The sequence below is a fragment of the Pygocentrus nattereri genome, chromosome 19 (assembly GCF_015220715.1).
Source record: "Pygocentrus nattereri isolate fPygNat1 chromosome 19, fPygNat1.pri, whole genome shotgun sequence".
Classification (NCBI taxonomy): domain Eukaryota; kingdom Metazoa; phylum Chordata; class Actinopteri; order Characiformes; family Serrasalmidae; genus Pygocentrus; species Pygocentrus nattereri.
In genome coordinates this window covers 5,101,491-5,121,836 of record NC_051229.1, presented here as the reverse complement: position 1 = coordinate 5,121,836, position 20,346 = coordinate 5,101,491, and the positions used below count along the sequence as shown (strand labels likewise).

At 40.3% G+C, this 20,346-nt stretch overlaps 1 protein-coding gene across 1 annotated transcript; it reads right to left on the bottom strand.

The window, feature by feature from the left end:
• Positions 1-1,203: 1,203 nt before the first annotated feature.
• On the bottom strand, positions 1,204-18,860 carry gfi1aa (growth factor independent 1A transcription repressor a). Its single transcript, XM_017712278.2, has 7 exons — positions 18,485-18,860; positions 11,930-12,093; positions 10,041-10,289; positions 7,787-8,142; positions 6,664-6,801; positions 5,769-5,934; positions 1,204-1,619 (listed from the first exon to the last, which is right to left on the bottom strand). Exons 2-7 carry the CDS (start codon positions 12,039-12,041, stop codon positions 1,441-1,443), a joined length of 1,200 nt encoding a protein of 399 aa, XP_017567767.1. The 5' UTR covers positions 12,042-12,093; positions 18,485-18,860; the 3' UTR covers positions 1,204-1,440.
• Between the last annotated feature and the right edge of the window lie 1,486 nt (positions 18,861-20,346).

Genomic DNA, 20,346 nt, shown 5'->3' with positions numbered 1-20,346 from the left:
GGGCAGGTGTGTCTAGTCAATACAGAATTGCAGAACTGCCCTACACTTTGTCAATGGTACAGTGACCAGCCCATACTACTGAATAACATCATTAATCCAGTCACTGTGCCCTGGTGAGGAATACCAAGACAACTGTCTCTTGCCTACAGTTAAGCATGGTAGTGGTAGCATCATGGTCTGGAGCTGCATGAGCGCTGCAGGCACTGGGGAGCTGCGGTTCATTGAGGGAAACATGAATTCCAACATGTACTGTGACCTTCTGAAGCAGAGCGTGATCCCCTCCCTTCGGAAACTGCACCAAACGGCAGTTTTCCAACATGATAACGACCCCAAACACACCTCCAAGATTACCACTGCCTTGCTGAAGGGGAAGGTGATGGACTGGCCAAGCATGTCTCCAGACCAAAACCCAATTGAGCACCTGTGGGGCCTCCTCAGGTGGAAGATGGAGGAGCACAAGGTGTCTAACATCCACCAGCGCCATGATGTCATCATGGAGGAATGGAGGAGGATTTCAGTAGCAACCTGTGCAGCTCTGGTGAATTCCATGCCCGAGAGGGTTCAGGCATTGCTAGATAATAATGGTGGTCACACAAAATATTCAAAATATTGACCCCTTGAGCACAATTTGGACGTGAAACTGAAAAACTGAAAAAACAAAAATGCAGATTTGAGGTTTTCTTCCAACAACAGCGATATATTATATATAAATATATAAATATATAATCTTGCACTACTTATTGGCTGTTTTGACTCAAAGGCAATGAAATGAAAATAAACAGTAATTATACTGTGCATTTAAAAGTGTTCTCTGTAGAGAAGATTTAAATTTATTTTCTCATTTTCACTTAGAAAATCAACAAAACATGGCATCTGACCCATATTGTCTTCCCTGTTTCACCAAAACATATCAATTGTCAGAACAAAACCTCGTATCTCCAAAATGGTAACTTTACAGATGGGAAAAACATACTTTACTTTTAATGCCAGTCAATGGAACCAGACCAATGGATCCAGGTCATTTTTGGCCGTTTCTTTTGGACCAGTCGTCATGAAATGAATATTCAATTTAAGTGCCAACAGGTGTCATCAAATTATGTCAAAAACTGAAAAACACCAAAAATGGAGATGCAAGGTTTTGTTCCGACAGCAGTGATACGAATCCCAAATCCCAGGTTGGAAATAACGACATACATCACTGAATGATTTCACTGAGCGTTTATTTCCATGTTTTTGCCTCATTTTAAAAGGTGTAGCTCGTGTATGTGATGTGATATTTAGCATTTACAGACATTAAGTTAAATTAAGAAAGTCATATAAAGTCTCGTTCACGGTGAAAGTGGAGATCGGGAGTGTGTCCCGTCCGTGGGCGTCGACACGTCTGCATCCTGATAGTGTTTCCTGTGTAAAGCGTGAGTCTCTGAAGCCTGTGAGCTGCTCTTATTTGAGGCCGTGCTGTGTCTCTCTGTGCCTCCTCAGGTCCACTTTGCGCTGGAAGCCTTTAGTGCACAGATCACAGCCGAACGGCTTGAAGCCTGTGTGTTTGCGGCTGTGTGTGATGAGGTTGGAGCTCTGGCTGAATGCTTTCCCACACACCTGACATTTATGGGGCTTTTCACCTGGAAATACAAGAAAAAGAGGCATGTTTATCAATATATTCAGCTAAAAAACAAACAATTACACACAAACATGCTCACACTGTAAAAATGAACTTATTTATTACTTTAACTCAAACAAAAGAGCGAAGAAGTTGGTTGCTTTAAAGGGTCCAAATCATACATTTTTCCATTTAAACTTTTCCCTGAGATCCATTTATATCTTTCAGGTGGGTTTATATACCAAAAACAGTCATAATTCATTTTTACTTAATTTAATTTCCAATCTTCGTTTATCTCTTATGATTATGAGCACACCAGTCTCTTAGTGATATGCTGGTAAAAAAAAAAATAGTATGTAAAAAAGTAAAGTATTTAAAATTCCATTGTTGAAATAGGGTTAGGGTTAGTTGGATGTATATATATATATATACATATATATATATATATATATACATATATATATATATATTTGTGTGTGTAAAGCATATCCCAAAAAATGTTTTTGACCCACCAAAATTGAATGATATGTAGAAAAGCGCAGATATCTCTCTCAAGGGTTCAGCTGCCCCTCAACTTTGACACTAGCCACATTTACATACAGCCTAATAATCCGTTAATAATCCAACTAATAGCTCAATCGGAATAGAAAACGTCCGTGTAAGCACTTTAGTCGGAATAGTCTAGTCCAATTGAGGCCATGCGGAATAAACGCCTGTATCCGATTACATTCCCTATCGGAAAGTTTCAGTCCGTTCTGCATGTGCGTCGCGTCACAGTGAGAGTTTATACCGTTCAACACGGCGGAGCAGAAACTGGACTGCAGAGGAGACGAAGTTCATGCTCTGATCTTTAAAAGACGGCGGTGGGACGGACGTCCAGCTTATGTGTCTCAGAGCACGACGTCTTCCTCTCGGCCTTCTTTAATAAGGACGTGTGAAGGACGTTTTCCTGAGTCTGACGTCATTTTAAAGCAGTTAAAAACACAATCACTGCTCACTGCTGCTCATCTCACTCTGACTGGACTCACGTGATGCTGGTTGTCATGGTAACGTCTACACTAAGTGGTTCTCTATGTATGCGCATCATTTTGGATCAGATTACTTGTAGTGAGCGTGTAAACAGATTTTCATCAGGTAGAGTGAGAATAAACACCTCAGTCTTAATCTATAATGGGAATGTATTTAATCGGATTGGCTAAAATCTTTGCATGTAAATCTTTGCAGTGTTGCTATTTCAATGTTTCACGACATTATAAATGTTGACTTGATTGAAAACAACACAAGTTAAGATGGAACTGAGCTGGGGAGCCTGAAATTATTGACAGAAACTCATCTACTATTTTATTATCTACTAGCTACTTTACTGCTCCACACTTATTTGAAAGCCATGCATAGTGTGATGTGTTTGCTATGACACTAATATAAATAAAACAATGTAAATAAAACTTCTATGCTAAAAATAGAAGTATATATATAATGTCTTTACTGACTTTATTATTATATATGACTTTACTATATGAAATCCTGTCATTTATAATAATAAAGTCCGTTTTTTAAATGGCTTTTTGTCCATTTTGAACACAAAACAGTATGCAGTTCTAGGCCCCATACCACAGAAACCTGTAGGATTTTTATATTTAAGTTTGTGCTGCTAGAAACACAACACTATATCAATATTTTAGCATTCCTGCACAAAAATCCTCAGTGAACTGTCCTCAAATCCAGAGGAGAGAAATATTCTAGAGGAGATCTTTTAGTCTCATGCACTACTTCTGACGTGGTCAAATTAAACCATTGTCTCTTGTGTCTCCTGAGAAATAAAACTCAGATTTTCTCACTTTGATCGGAATCTCGTCACATATGTGGCTTAACTCTTTTGTGTCTGACTCATTTCAGCCCAGTCTGAACTGAGTAATATTTCCATAAGAGAAGTGCAAGATCTCACCGTTTTATGGCTACGTTCACATCACAAGCCTCTTTCCTCAAATACGATTTTTTGCTCGATTTTTTGGATCGTTCACCCGCGAGCCGCTCAGTAACGTCACGTTGCTGCATCACCAGCACAAACTAACGAGCAGAACGAGCTTCGCTGAGAAGATCATTAACTCTGATCAGCTCTCAGCTTCGTTATTAGAGCCAGACGAAGGAGGAAAAGGTGAGACGAGCTGCTTTTCCACCGTTTACAGGCTTTAACGTCTGTTTGGCGCTGCTGCCAGAGTAACTCTGAATGACGGCACACGAATTCCGGTCTGAGTGTCACATTGAGGTCACACGGCCACGAATCCGATAAGAATCCAATCTAGGACCACATAGTAAAGTGGCTCAGGTCAGATTTGAAAACATCAGATTTGCGTCCAAACAGCCCTGAAAACATCAGATCTGAGTCACATCAGGGCAGAAAATCTGATTTGTGCCACTTCAGCCTGGTAACGTGAACGCCGCCTTATTCTCTCTCTGGAGTCTCGCAGTGTAGAAGGAGAACTAGTGCTTGTCTCGTTCATCACCAGAACGTCTCACGGTGAAATGCTGATCTCCTCTTTTCTCCTGAGGAGGGTTCAGGAGAGGGAACTGAGAAATCAGTGATCCTTCATTAAGACCATACTGAGATCTGCTTTTTCTGGCTTTCACTGGCCAGATTGCTCAGAAAGCTGGGAAAGCTGGGAAGAGGAGGTTACAGTTACGCAATGTACAGTGGGCTGACATCATTTTCTGGCTTAAGGAATTAAAAACTCATTGAGTGGTGAAGCTGCGGCTTCCAGTCAGCAAACTTCTCAGGTTAGAAAGGAGAAGTTAGCAGCGCCGCTAGACTCTGAGTAATGGAGAGGGTTAGGCTGAGCTCTTTCCTTTCCTATTTGCGTACAGTCTGCGTGAAGTCATACCTGCCTCAAATCATTTAAAACTCATTCTTTGATCATTGTCTGTTGTGGGTTATAGCGACCAGATTTCCCAGAAATGAAGTCATAAAAGAGAAGTTAGCAGCGTCACTGGCCACTGAGTAATGTTATGCTTATGTTTCACGTCAGCTGCCTTATGTGCCCTCAGAGTGACGTCACACCTGACTCAACTGTAAACTTGTTCATGGCCACGTTTACATGCACTTAATAAAGAAAGCATCTGCCAGTGATCTGTCCAACGCAATAACGTGCATTTGGGTTATCAGATAACGGAGAAACCCGAGTCAGGCATCTATCGGAGCTCTGCTTTACTGATGTAAACGCTACGTAAAACTCAAACTTCGTGTCGCAGCTTTTGTTAAAGCATCAAGTCACTTTAGTGGAAAATATGAATATACATCATCTAGAACCCATGTGTCGAACACAAGGCCTGCAGGCCAAGTCCGGCCTGTGGCTTAATCCTATTTGGCTATTTTCTGTTAATATTAGCCCGTTTCGCCATTAACTGCACTACAATTCCCAGCATGCACTGCATCATAAAGTGTGCTCCCACCCCCTTCCCAACAGTGATCTTTGGGACAGTGCCACAAAATCAAAACAACAACAACAACAAAAAAGATGCCAGGTGTCCAGTTTTAAAAAACCTACTGCACATGGGGGATGTTTAAAGAGGCTTAAGACATCTGCAGCTTGTTTTTATTTAAAATGATTTTTGAATCAGTTTCAGTGCCTATTTTGCTGCTGTATTTTCGGCATATTTAGAACAAATATCAGTTGTGTTTGTGGCAAAATATTGAGGAAAAATAAAATAAAAACACAGCAGGTCCACAGACTTGTAGAGGTTTTTTAATATGGCCTTTTTAGTAGATGAGCGCGACTCTCCTGATCTAGAAGATGAAGAATATTCAAATTCGGTTTCAGCGTCGCTCCGAAGGTTTTCTGTTGCATCTCGCATGTGCTGCGCTAAAGGCTGCCCGCTGTTTGCGGGCCGGCGCTCTGTTTGTACACATGCTCAGACTGACGAGCACGTGCAACAACAGAAAGAAATCAGAGTAAGAGTTTACATGCGCTGAAAAAACCCCATTACTGAGCTCGAAGCCAGTCTATCAGATTTCTAGGCCTTAATCTGATCTAAGAATTCAGAGTATTCGGTTTACGTGACCACTTGAAGAAGCAGATAACGGCCAAAGTCCGATCAGATTATTATGGCCATGTAAGCTCATTTATTGTGAGTATAGATGTAATTTATGTTCATGTTTACATTTACACAGTCTTACCTGTGTGTATAAACGTATGTTTCTTCATATCTGATTTCTGGTGGAACCTCTTGCCGCAGTACGGACACGCGAACGGCCGGGTGTCCGAGTGGATCAGGACATGAGTGGACAGAGTTGAGGACCTCTTAAAGCTTTTCCCGCAAATTTTGCAGCTGAAAATCCTCTCCTATCAACATAAATAGAGAAATAATCTAAAATAAATACTTCCATAAATTACTAAACATAAAACACACAGAACCTTAAATACAAAGAACGCATGTATACAGTGTATAATCTTAGAACAATATGTAATAAATGAAGGCTTAATTAGTTAAAGCAATGAACATATAATAATAAATGTTTCATTAATATGATTTTTTTGGTATTTTTTGGACAGTAACAATATCTACGTTATACATGAAATAATTAATTCCGACAAAAAATCAAATTGGCACAATTTTCCATTTATCCCAGATGTAGACGATCAGCCAAGACATGTTTGCTGTCCAAATTTTGCTTCTTTAGTTCTGGAGCCATGACGCTAATGCTACTAATACACTAGGAGTCAATAGTCACCCAAATCTTTTCCATCCCCGAAACGTCTCTCAAACCACTCTTCCTTAAGGTGGCACAGCCTTGTTGACGTGGTTAAGGACAGAATACGATTTACTGGGAACTATAAAAATGACCAAAACATGGATTGTAGGCCTGGTTGCCGTTTGAATGGTTAAAGAAAACCTTTGTTGATGTATTTATAGAAAAGATTTGGGTGACTATTGACTTCCAGTGTTTGTTAGCTACATTAGCCACACAGCTAAGCTAAAAGAAGCTAAATTTGGACACAAAACGTCTTACCTGATCGACTATATCTGGGATACATTAGATCTTTTGCTGAACCCCTTATTTAACTGTGTACCTGTGAGTGGACGGCTCTGTGCTGTTCCAGACTGACCGCGTGGCCGAATGTTTTTCCACACGTCTCACAGGCGAAGGGTCTCGAGCCACTGTGGGACCGCCGTACGTGCACCTCTAGACCATGGGGGGTGGAAAACACCTGCAGAAGAATAGAGAATCAACAGTGTATCACCCAAAAATGCATGAAAGTAATAATAAAGTTGTGCAGTTGATGAGAGTCTGGATCTGTCCACTTTTCATTAGAGTTAAACTGACCTAATCAGGGAAAACATACACCAATCAGGCGTAACCTTCTGACCACCTCTTTGTTTCTACGCTCATTGTCCACTTTATCAGCTCCACTTACTGTATAGCTGCACTCTGTAGTTCTACAGTTACAGACTGTAGTCCATCTGTTTCTCTGATACTTTGTTACCCTGTTCTTCAGTGGTCAGGACCCCCACGGACCCTCACAGAGCAGGTACTATTTGGGTGGTGGATCATTCTCAGCACTGCGGTAAGTGGTGGTGGTGTGTTAGTGTGTGTTGCGCTGCTCTGAGTAGAGTTTTTAAACACCTCATTGTCACTGCTGGACTGAGAATAGTCCACCAACCAAAAATATCCAGCCAACAGCGTCCTGTGGGCAGCGTCCTGTGGGCAGCATCCTGTGGGCAGCGTCCTGTGACCACTGATGAAGGACCAGAGGATGGCCAACACAAACTGTGCAGCAGCAGATGAGCTGTCGTCTCTGACTTTACATCTACAAGGTGGACCGACAAGGTAGGAGTGTCTAATAGAGTGGACAGTGAGTGGACACAGTGTTTAATAACTCCAGCAGCACTGCTGTGTCTGATCCACTCACACCAGCACAACACACACTATCACACCACCACCACGTCAGTGTTACTGCAGTGCTGAGAATGATCCACCACCCTCTGTGAGGGTCCATGGGGGTCCTGAGCACTGAAGAACAGGGTAACAGAGTATCAGAGATACAGATGGACTACAGTCTGTAACTGTAGAACTACAGAGTGCAGCTATACAGTAAGTGGAGCTGATAAAGTGGAGTTAGGCCTGATAAAATGTTAGGTGTATAAATGGATTCTGTAAATCTCTGTAAAGTAAAAGTGCTTTGTGAGCGTTACCTTGGTACATTTTATACACTTGTAAGATCCATTTAGCTGAAGTCGTGTGTACAGGAGATCAGGCTGTGGTCCGGTCTCAGAGACGTCAGCAATGGCCTTAAAGTCAGAGTAATATCCCCTTGTGCGGTTGTCCAGCAGACTCAGCGCGCTGTATTTGTGGCAGTATCCCCCATTAGAGGGCTGTTCAGTGGAAAGAGCCTCAGTCTTTATATCTGAGCCTCTGTAAATGCCCACAGGAACCCGATGGAAAGGCGAAATGAAGCGTCTGAGCTCGGATCTGGCCCAAGCAGACGGACGGTAGGTCATGTCAAAAGGTTGGAGGTCATCCGGTGATGAGACAGGACATTCTTCTACATCTGTTCAAAGAATATTGGCTTCATTATTCATTGGTTCATTATTCATTGGTGCTCTTGGCTCTTGGTGCAGTGTAATCAGCCGAGACATGCTTGGTATCTTCTTTAGATTTGGACCGGAGCTTTAAGGCTAATGCGGCTAACACAGCTAAACTGTAATGTAAGCATATAAACTACAGGCTGCATGCCTGATCATCACCTACTCCCCTCTAACCGTGTGAACATGCTCAGATGGTTTGGGAACCTCTGGGCCTTCTAAGCCTTCAGAGAAGGCCTAGTGATTTCTGGGAACTAAAAATTTGGGTAACACTTTATTTGGATGGTCCACTGTAGGTTCTTTGGAAATGTTCAGTGTGTATTTAAGTAACATTCAACCGAATAGCCATTAAATCCCACTCAACTTGAAGTTCAGTGTTAGATGGTTCACTGTAGATGCTCTGTAAATCTGCCTTCCAATAACATTCAACAAAATATCCAGTGAAATTCAGTGTGAAAGAGTTTATTAAATCTAACCCTAGCCCTAAATCTAGCCCTAACCTTAACCTCAAGGCAAAACCTACATCTACCCCTAGCCCTAACCCTAACACTGATGATAATCAAGCGAGGATCACCAGGAAGTTTGTTAATGATTCAAGAAGCTGTAGAGCATCTATAGGGTACCATCCAAATAAAGTGTGACCAAAATTTCTAACAGTATAAATAAAAGTCTAGAATTTTTGGTTCCTTTTTCATTTAAAGTATAAGTTTAGGTTGAAAACAAACAAGTTACAGTCTTGAGAAGAACAATGTAAAATGACACAATCAAATGTCAGCATTTAATCTAGAACGACCCAAAATGTCCATATGCACCAGCCTTAGCTTAGTGCTAACATACTACTGGAAATCTCATATACATTCACTGGCCACTTTATTAGGTACACCTGTTCAACTGCTTGTTAACACAGATACCTAATCAGCCAATCACACGGCCGCAGCTCACTGCATTTAGGCATGTAGAGGTGGTCAAGACGACTTGCTGAAGTGCAGACCGAGCATCAGAACGGGGAAGAAAGGGGATTTAAGGGACTTTGAACGTGTTGCGGTTGTTGGTGCCAGACGGGCTGGTCTGAGTATTTCAGAAACTGCTGATCTACTGGGATTTTCACGCACAACCATCTCTAGGGTTCACAGAGAACGGTCCGAAAAAGAGGAAATATCCAGTGAGCGGTCAGTTGTGTGGACGAAAATGCCTTGTTGATGTGAGAGGTCAGAGGAGAATGGGCAGACTGGTTCCAGATGATAGAAAGGCAACAGGAACTCAAATAACCAATCAAAATCTCTGAGGAACGTTTCCAACACCTTGTTGAAAGTCTGACATGAAGAATTAAAGCAGTTCTGAAGGCAAAAGGGGGTCCAGCCTTTTACTAGCACCTAATAAAGTGGCCGGTGAGTGTAGGTGCTAACAGAGATGAACATTTAAGGTCTGAACTGAAGGCTTAGCTCTAATAGTTATTGTTCCACTGCTTACAGTTATCTACAAAAATGACTAAAGACGTGTTGCATAGCTAAATACAGCAATAGCCACCTGAACCTTGTCCATTCCTCTGTCCATCTGTTTAGATAACGTTCATGTTGTGATGTATGTTGATGATTCAGGTACAGTTTGCCTGACAGTTTGTGGTATATAAGCTTCCCTTACTTCTGAGCTACATTAGCCTCATAGCTCCAATGCAAAACTTCAGCCACCACGTATGTCTTGACTGACTGACAGCGTTTACAAGGCATAATCCTGACTTACTGTCGTTTTAACTTACTACTTGGATTTCAATGCGCATCGTATTCTAAGGCAGAAACAACAAATCATCACAGTGTGGTGTGAGAATGAACCCGAGCAGTAACTGACAGGATTCAAATATTTGCACCTGGCGAAGCAGACGGAGACTGAGGCCTCCACGACTCCTCCTCATGGTCCGAAGGTCGGTCACAGACACTGTCTCCACAGCTGAGGGATCTCCACGACTCCTCGTGGTCTGAAGGTCGGTCACACACACTTCCTCCGCAGCTGAGAGGGGAGTGCTGAGTGGAGTTCTCCGCTGTGTGGACAGTGCTGCCCTCAGGTGAGCACCTGCCTGCATCCTCACAGCACTGGGACACATTTCCTGCTTGGATTTCTGCACAGGAGCAACCAGGAGAAGGTCATTTTTTGGACAGTTGGAAATCATGTTGCTTACAAGGTTCCTTGTCCTATGCTTTATGGTATTTTATATTTCTCCCAAAGTTTGTTTAGAACTGATTTATATTCACCAAACTGCCCTAATTCCATTTCAACATGACCATTTCCACTTTAATTAATCAGGCTGTTTTTGCTATCGCGCCTTATGACCCGGTTTCTGACTGTGATTAGGTATCTTGTAATGTGCAGAACAAGCTTTGAATTGGTTAAGATTGGACTAAAATGTTTAGATGCTCCCTTTGAATGTGTGGATCTTTGGAAGGCTGCAATGATCCATTTGCTTCCTGACAGCCATGAACAGCACAGCGTTTAATCATTTTCTCCACACCTTCCACTCCAGTAACTCAGGCTGTCTACAGACTGCCGCAAGAACAACACTCCACATTCGTACAAAGGAACTGGGTGGGACTAAACTGCTGTAGGCTGAGTGCGCAGGGCTAAACTGCTGTAGGCTGAGTGGGTGGGGCTAAACTGCTGTAGGCTGAGTGGGTGGGGCTAAACTGCTGTAGGCTGAATGGGTGGGACTAAACTGCTGTAGGCTGAATGGGTGGGACTAAACTGCTGTAGGCTGAGTGGGTGGGGCTAAACTGCTGTAGGCTGAGTGGGTGGGGCTAAACTGCTGTAGGCTGAGTGGGTGGGGCTAAACTGCTGTAGGCTGAGTGGGTGGGGCTAAACTGCTGTAGGCTGAGCGGGTGGGGCTAAACTACTGTAGGCTGAGTGGGTGGGGCTAAACTGCTGTAGGCTGAGTGGGTGGGGCTAAACTGCTGTAGGCTGAGAGGGTGGGACTAAACTGCTGTAGGCTGAATGGGTGGGGCTAAACTGCTGTAGGCTGAATGGGTGGGGCTAAACTGCTGTAGGCTGAGTGGGTGGGCCTAAACTGCTGTAGGCTGAATGGGTGGGGCTAAACTGCTGTAGGCTGAATGGGTGGGGCTAAACTGCTGTAGGCTGAGTGGGTGGGGCTAAACTGCTGTAGGCTGAGTGGGTGGGGCTAAACTGCTGTAGGCTGAATGGGTGGGGCTAAACTGCTGTAGGCTGAATGGGTGGGGCTAAACTGCTGTAGGCTGAATGGGTGGGGCTAAACTGCTGTAGGCTGAGTGGATGGGGCTAAACTGCTGTAGGCTGAATGGGTGGGGCTAAACTGCTGTAGGCTGAGTGGGTGGGACTAACCTGCTGTAGGCTGAGTGGGTGGGGCTAAACTGCTGTAGGCTGAGTGGATGGGGCTAAACTGCTGTAGGCTGAATGGGTGGGGCTAAACTGCTGTAGGCTGAGTGGGTGGGGCTAAACTGCTGTAGGCTGAATGGGTGGGGCTAAACTGCTGTAGGCTGAGTGGGTGGGGCTAAACTGCTGTAGGCTGAGTGGATGGGGCTAAACTGCTGTAGGCTGAGTGGGTGGGGCTAAACTGCTGTAGGCTGAATGGGTGGGGCTAAACTGCTGTAGGCTGAATGGGTGGGGCTAAACTGCTGTAGGCTGAGTGGATGGGGCTAAACTGCTGTAGGCTGAATGGGTGGGGCTAAACTGCTGTAGGCTGAGTGGGTGGGACTAAACTGTAAAAAGAAAACCGGTGTTCATGTACGGTACCTGTGCATGTGTATGTTAGAAGTGTATGGAGCTGGATGCAGTCATCCTCCAAGCTGCGGGGTTGGTGGTAGCTGTGTGCCCGTTTACTCTTCACCAGAAACGACCTTGGCATGATGGTTACGCTCAGGGTCAAAGGTCAGTACCACAGGCCTTCAGGAGCTGCGCTGTTTGATTGTGGAGATTAAAAAATCATTTATCACCAAAACCACAGCCTGTGGGCATTTTTATAAACACAGCCAAGTGCATGTAAATGGGTCACATGACATAATTCACCACATCCACAAAACCTGCAGCCCTGCATCGCGGATCTGGTGTGAGCTGAAATAAATCCCCCTGAGCTCACCCTGGTCTGCAGGTTCTCTGTCTGGAAACCTGACCAGGTCTCCTGGAGCACCAGAGAAACATTATCGCCTCGGCATCAGTGATGCAGAGACACAACCAAAACTGGACGCAACAGCCTGCTGGTGTGGCCGAAAGCAGCTGGTTACTGTCCAGATAATTGTTTATTAATATGTGCATGTCAATATATGTGTGTGTGTGTGTGTGTGTGTGTATATATATATATATATATATATATATATGTTTTGATCTGACAGCAGCGATATATGTGTTTTTATATATATATATATATATATATATATATATATATATATATATATATATATATATATATATAAACACATATATCGCTGCTGTCAGAGCAAAACATCATATCTCCAAAATGGTAAAATGTAAAAAACCTACTTTACTTTTAATGTAAGTGAATGGAACCGGACTTTTTTCTAGGCAATTTTAGGCTGTTTCTTTTGGTCCTTTCATTATGAAATATATATATATTCCTGATGATGGAATGATCTGGAAATACCAGCAGCTTGTAATGATATAGGTTTACATTAGCTTAAGTTTCTTAAGTATTTAATTAAAGTTTTTCAGTTCTCCTTTTTTAGTTACTATTTTAGAGCTACGAGATATGTGTAACACGCACACACACACACACACACACACACACACACACACACACACACACACACACACACACATGCTTTGATTGAGTATTTTTATCATTTTAAAGGCACTCTGATGTACACATTTACACATTCTGCCTTAAATGACAGAAATGCCTAAGTATGAATAGAATTTAAACAGGTATTTTCTTTCCAATGCCTCCAAAAAGCCAACCAGGTCTCAGCACAGAACCTTGTCACTTCTGCTGGAAAGTTCTGTTGAAGCGTTCTAAGAGGCACCTCATTGAGGTGTTTGAGACCATGCAGGGGGCATAAAATTAAGATCAAGGCAGAACAGGCTACTTTTAAGAACCTTAAACATGAGACAAAACCACACAATGCATAGTTTTATCAATTTTTTTCTCAGCATATCTAGAACCTTCTATCTAGAACCTTTACAGAAATGGTTCTGTAAAGCACCATGGTTCTTCTTTTGCTGCAAGCTTGACATTGTAACAATAGAAGAAGCCCTTTTCGGTGCTTTGATGACGTAATTCTCTATTTCAGAGGGAAACATCATAGAGTAGACTCTTCAAAGACGGCTCTTCAAGGGTTCTTTAGTAAAGAGTTCTGTGTAGAACATCTGATGCTTGAGATCGTAACAATAGAAGAACCCCTTTTCAGTGCTCTGATGACGCAATTCTCTATTTCGGAGGGTAAAATCAGAGTAGACTCTTAAAAGACGGTTCTCCAAGGGTTCTTTAGTAAAGAGTTCTGTCTAGAACATCTCATGCTTGACACCATAACGATAGAAGAACCAAGCTTTACAGAACCAAGTTCAAAAAGCTTCTATATAGAACTGTATGCGACATGTTCTCCACCAATCTGAGGAAGCATTTCACTATGCAGAGAACCATTTAAGCATGAGGTGTTCCATATGGGTGTTCTCATGGTTCTAAAAAGAACCATTCTCTTTACTGAAGAACCCTTGAAGAATATCTTTTAAGACTGTACTCTATGGTTTTGCCCTCGAAATGAGAGAATTACATCATCTATGGCCACCATAATTGTGTATTACAGTAATATATAAAGCAGTAGAAGAACCCAAAGAGCCCTGGCCTCAAATATGTTCTAAAATATTGGGCTACAAGTTTACGTATAATGACTACAAGTGTCCAGAAGCTCCCCGTGCTGGTCATATGCAGCGGGTTTTAACTTCGCCCCCATAAAATCATTGCCTGCGTGCTGAGCTCAAGGTCTGACAGCAAGATAGAACGGATTTCAATCAATGTGGGAAAAAGTTGAGCGCAGCAGCTGTGAGCACTGAACCACACGAACTGCAGCAGCTCAGAGGACATGCAACACAATCTGCACGGCTGAATTCACATCTGTGATGATTGGAGATCTGTAGAGCTAATTTAATACCTGAACTTCGGTAGGACCTGCAGCGTTCACTGATGCTCCGCTGGACAGACAGCGAACGCTGCAAGTCCGTTTGATTTGTTCAAACTAAACACCACGATGGTGAATTCTGTGACAACAAAATACAAAAAAGGCAAAGTTGTAAGTCAAAAAAGTACGAATTATGTACAAATAAAACACCGCAAGACTGAATTTCATCTGAAAATCACTGTATGCCTGAATTCTATGTGAATAAAACACTGTAAGCCTGAATTCTATGTGAATAAAACACTGTAAGCCTGAATTTTATGTGAATAAATCACTGTAAGTCTGAATTCTATGTGAATAAAACACTGTAAGTCTGAATTCTATGTGAATAAAACACTGTAAGTCTGAATTCTATACGAACAAAACACTGTAAGCCTGAATTCTATGTGAACAAAACACTGTAAGCCTGAATTCTATACGAACAAAACATTGTAAGCCTGAATTTTATGTGAATAAAACACTGTAAGCCTGAATTCTATGTGAATAAAACACTGTAAGCCTGAATTTTATGTGAATAAAACACTGTAAGTCTGAATTCTATGTGAATAAAACACTGTAAGCCTGAATTCTATGTGAATAAAACACTGTAAGCCTGAATTCTATGTGAATAAAACACTGTAAGCCTGAATTTTATGTGAATAAATCACTGTAAGTCTGAATTCTATGTGAATAAAACACTGTAAGCCTGAATTCTATACGAACAAAACATTGTAAGCCTGAATTTTATGTGAATAAAACACTGTAAGCCTGAATTCTATGTGAATAAAACACTGTAAGCCTGAATTTTATGTGAATAAAACACTGTAAGTCTGAATTTTATGTGAATAAAACACTGTAAGCCTGAATTCTATGTGAATAAAACACTGTAAGCCTGAATTCTATGTGAATAAAACACTGTAAGCCTGAATTTTATGTGAATAAAACACTAAGTCTGAATTTTATGTGAATAAAACACTGTAAGCCTGAATTCTATGTGAATAAAACACTGTAAGTCTGAATTTTATGTGAATAAAACACTGTAAGTCTGAATTTTATGTGAATAAAACACTGTAAGCCTGAATTCTATGTGAATAAAACACTGTAAGTCTGAATTTTATGTGAATAAAACACTGTAAGGCTGAATTCTATGTGAATAAAACACTGTAAGCCTGAATTCTATGTGAATAAAACACTGTAAGCCTGAATTTTATGTGAATAAAACACTGTAAGCCTGAATTCTATGTGAATAAAACACTGTAAGCCTGAATTTTATGTGAATAAAACACTGTAAGCCTGAATTTTATGTGAATAAAACACTGTAAGTCTGAATTCTATGTGAATAAAACACTGTAAGCCTGAATTTTATGTGAATAAAACACTGTAAGTCTGAATTCTATGTGAATAAAACACTGTAAGCCTGAATTCTATACGAACAAAACATTGTAAGCCTGAATTTTATGTGAATAAAACACTGTAAGCCTGAATTCTATGTGAATAAAACACTGTAAGCCTGAATTCTATGTGAATAAAACACTGTAAGCCTGAATTTTATGTGAATAAAACACTAAGTCTGAATTTTATGTGAATAAAACACTGTAAGCCTGAATTCTATGTGAATAAAACACTGTAAGTCTGAATTTTATGTGAATAAAACACTGTAAGTCTGAATTTTATGTGAATAAAACACTGTAAGCCTGAATTCTATGTGAATAAAACACTGTAAGTCTGAATTTTATGTGAATAAAACACTGTAAGCATGAATTCTATGTGAATAAAACACTGTAAGCCTGAATTCTATATGAATAAAACACTGTAAGTCTGAATTTTATGTGAATAAAACACTGTAAGCCTGAATTCTATGTGAATAAAACACTGTAAGTCTGAATTTTATGTGAATAAAACACTGTAAGCCTGAATTCTATGTGAATAAAACACTGTAAGCCTGAATTCTATATGAATAAAACACTGTAAGCCTGAATTCTATGTGAATAAAACACTGTAAGCCTGAATTTTATGTGAATAAAACACTGTAAGCCTGAATTCTATGTGAATAAAACACTGTAAGCCTGAATTCTATGTGAATAAAACACTGTAAGTCTGAATTTTATGTGAATAAAACACTGTAAGCCTGAATTCTATGTGAATAAAACACTGTAAGTCTGAATTTTATGTGAATAAAACACTGTAAGTCTGAATTTTATGTGAATAAAACACTGTAAGCCTGAATTCTATGTGAATAAAACACTGTAAGTCTGAATTTTATGTGAATAAAACACTGTAAGCCTGAATTCTATGTGAATAAAACACTGTAAGCCTGAATTCTATATGAATAAAACACTGTAAGCCTGAATTCTATGTGAATAAAACACTGTAAGCCTGAATTTTATGTGAATAAAACACTGTAAGCCTGAATTCTATGTGAATAAAACACTGTAAGCCTGAATTCTATGTGAATAAAACACTGTAAGTCTGAATTTTATGTGAATAAAACACTGTAAGCCTGAATTCTATATGAATAAAACACTGTAAGTCTGAATTTTATGTGAATAAAACACTGTAAGCCTGAATTCTATGTGAATAAAACACTGTAAGCCTGAATTCTATATGAACAAAACACTGTAAGCCTGAATTCTATATGAACAAAACACTGTAAGGCTGAATTCTATGTGAATAAAACACTGTAAGCCTGAATTCTATATGAACAAAACACTGTAAGGCTGAATTCTATGTGAATAAAACACTGTAAGCCTGAATTCTATATGAACAAAACACTGTAAGGCTGAATTCTATGTGAATAAAACACTGTAAGCCTGAATTCTATATGAACAAAACACTGTAAGGCTGAATTCTATGTGAATAAAACACTGTAAGCCTGAATTCTATATGAACAAAACACTGTAAGGCTGAATTCTATGTGAATAAAACACTGTAAGCCTGAATTCTATGTGAACAAAACACTGTAAGCCTGAATTCTATGTGAATAAAACACTGTAAGCCTGAATTCTATGTGAATAAAACACTGTAAGCCTGAATTCTATATGAATAAAACACTGTAAGCCTGAATTCTATGTGAATAAAACACTGTAAGCCTGAATTCTATGTGAATAAAACACTGTAAGCCTGAATTCTATGTGAATAAAACACTGTAAGCCTGAATTCTATATGAACAAAACACTGTAAGGCTGAATTCTATGTGAATAAAACACTGTAAGCCTGAATTCTATATGAACAAAACACTGTAAGGCTGAATTCTATGTGAATAAAACACTGTAAGCCTGAATTCTATATGAACAAAACACTGTAAGGCTGAATTCTATGTGAATAAAACACTGTAAGCCTGAATTCTATATGAACAAAACACTGTAAGCCTGAATTCTATGTGAATAAAACACTGTAAGCCTGAATTCTATGTGAATAAAACACTGTAAGCCTGAATTCTATATGAATAAAACACTGTAAGCCTGAATTCTATGTGAATAAAACACTGTAAGCCTGAATTCTATGTGAATAAAACACTGTAAGCCTGAATTCTATGTGAATAAAACACTGTAAGCCTGAATTCTATATGAACAAAACACTGTAAGCCTGAATTCTATGTGAATAAAACACTGTAAGCCTGAATTCTATGTGAATAAAACACTGTAAGGCTGAATTTTATGTGAATAAAACACTGTAAGGCTGAATTTTATGTGAATAAAACACTGTAAGCCTGAATTTTATGTGAATTAGATTAAGACTTAGTTGTATCTTGTAACTGTGCTGGAAATAATGTACGTAAAGCCCATTACACAAACCCTGAACTGACCTGAGCCTGAGAGATTAGACTGTACGTGTTGAAAAGTTGCCATTTCAACATCAGAACGCTCCGAAGCGCAACAAAACATCTAAACGTAAACACGGCGGAGCACGTCGTCATTTACAGCCTCTGCTTTTGATGTTTCACAGCGAATTAGAGCTGATCTGTTCAGCCAAAAGAGAGCGTGGACAGACGACAGACCCACAGCCAGCGATTCCTCTCCACAGCTGCAGCAGCACCGACATCACAGACTTCACAGCACATTAAAGAAGTGAGTTAAAGCCCAAAGAAGCCAAAGAAGCCACAGTTTACACAGCGCTTAAAGCTCCACAGCTGAGTTTTATGAGGTGTGTGTGTGTGTGTGTGTGTGTGTGTGTGTGTACTGACCTGTTGCTCTCTCTCTCCCTCTCTCTCTCTCTGTGTCTCTCGCTTTCTGCTGCTCTCTCTGAAAGTGTAACTGCAGTGAAGCTCCGCTCCTTAAATAAGACCGTCCACTTCCTGCAGGTGAGCAGCAGCAGCCCCCTCACAGCAGGACGGCACACCGGACAGGTAAATCTGCCTCTGCGGCTGCACTGATGAGATTCTTCTAAACACAGAACGTCATGTTGATACTAGAAAATATGATCGAATATGATTTTCATACTTTAACACATCAGGACGCTGTAAAACATGATTTCCATGGTAGAAAATACTCACGTGTCATTATTTAATACATTTATACCACAGATACTACAAACTCCAACTCTGATACTTTTATACTTGAATATTATAAAATACTATTATGATGCTACAAAGCATTGTTTTGATTCTGTATTATTAAACGTTATTTTGACACTTAATAAAATCTCCATGGTACAGGATTGGGTATCGTTTTAGAATGAGAATAAGCGGGTATAAACTGCTTATACATGTTATAAACCGTTTATAAATGATTTAAAACCGGTTTATAAATGTTACTGATTACATAAAATACTTAAAACATTTATAACACTTCAATAAGTAGGGAAAAGTGAGCTATCTGACGCCAAGGTATAAGGCTGACTGATGGTGTTTATAAACTGATTAATAAACATTAATACACCACTTATAAGGCTTGTTATGCTATGTAAGTTCATCATGGTGCTTTAAAATATGACTTATATGGTATAAATATTATTTAGACGCTATTTACAGTATCGTCTTCATGATATGAAATGACTGATACTACAAAATGTCAATTTCTAGCTAGAAATGTCTTTTTGAGATTATAAAATGGGATTTTAATGCTATAAAATGAAGTTTTGATAGTAGAAAATATGATGTTTTCGCTTTAAGATATGATTTCGATTCTCTGAACTGAATCCCAGGATAGATGTCGGTGTCCTCTTTTAGATTTCGACGCCTGTACTGATCTAAATCAGATCAGGATTTTCTTCATCTCTTCATGGGCAGATTTCATATTTGGCCTGCATGTGATTATACGCAATTATTCTGCCAGGAATAGAAAACAACGGCGCGCTGACGACACGCCGAGGTATGTTTAGCCCTCGGCTCACTGCCTCGAACCTTCTTTTGAGTTATCCAAGTCTAATTTGGTAATAGCCACTGTGTAGGTGTGGAAGAACCTCCAGATTTAGACATGTGTAGTAAATATGTCATAAGGACACGCCTCGTGTGGGAGAAGTGGACAGAGACCGTGTCAGCTTTACAAATTGACTCAGATTCAGTTAGTGGCAGATAAAAATCAACACTAATATTTATGGGCTATGAAGCCTGTGTGGTAACCAAAAATCCTATTCAGTCATAGCATTAATAACATATGTTTCATTATATATATACAGCAGATACAAAACCTTGTATCTCTTTATTTTCGTCATTTTTCTGTTTCTGACATAATCTGAAAACGCCTGTTGTCCTTTACATTGTCTGTAAATTTCATGATGAAGGGACCAAAAGAAACGGCCCAAAACGGCTTGTAAAAAATTCTGGTTCCATTGACTTACATTAAAAGTAGAGCATGTTTTTTCCTTCTCCTGTAAAGTTACCATTTTGGACATATAAGGTTTTGTTTCGACAACATCCATCCATCCATTTTCTAAGCCGCTTCTCCCTCAGGGTCATGGGGGGTGCTGGAGCCTATCCCAGCAGTCTTCGGGCGAAAGGCAGGATACACCCTGGACAGGTCGCCAGTCCATCGCAGGGCAGACAGACAGACAGACACAGACAGTCACTCACACACCTAGGGGCAATTTAGCAATTTTGGACTGTGG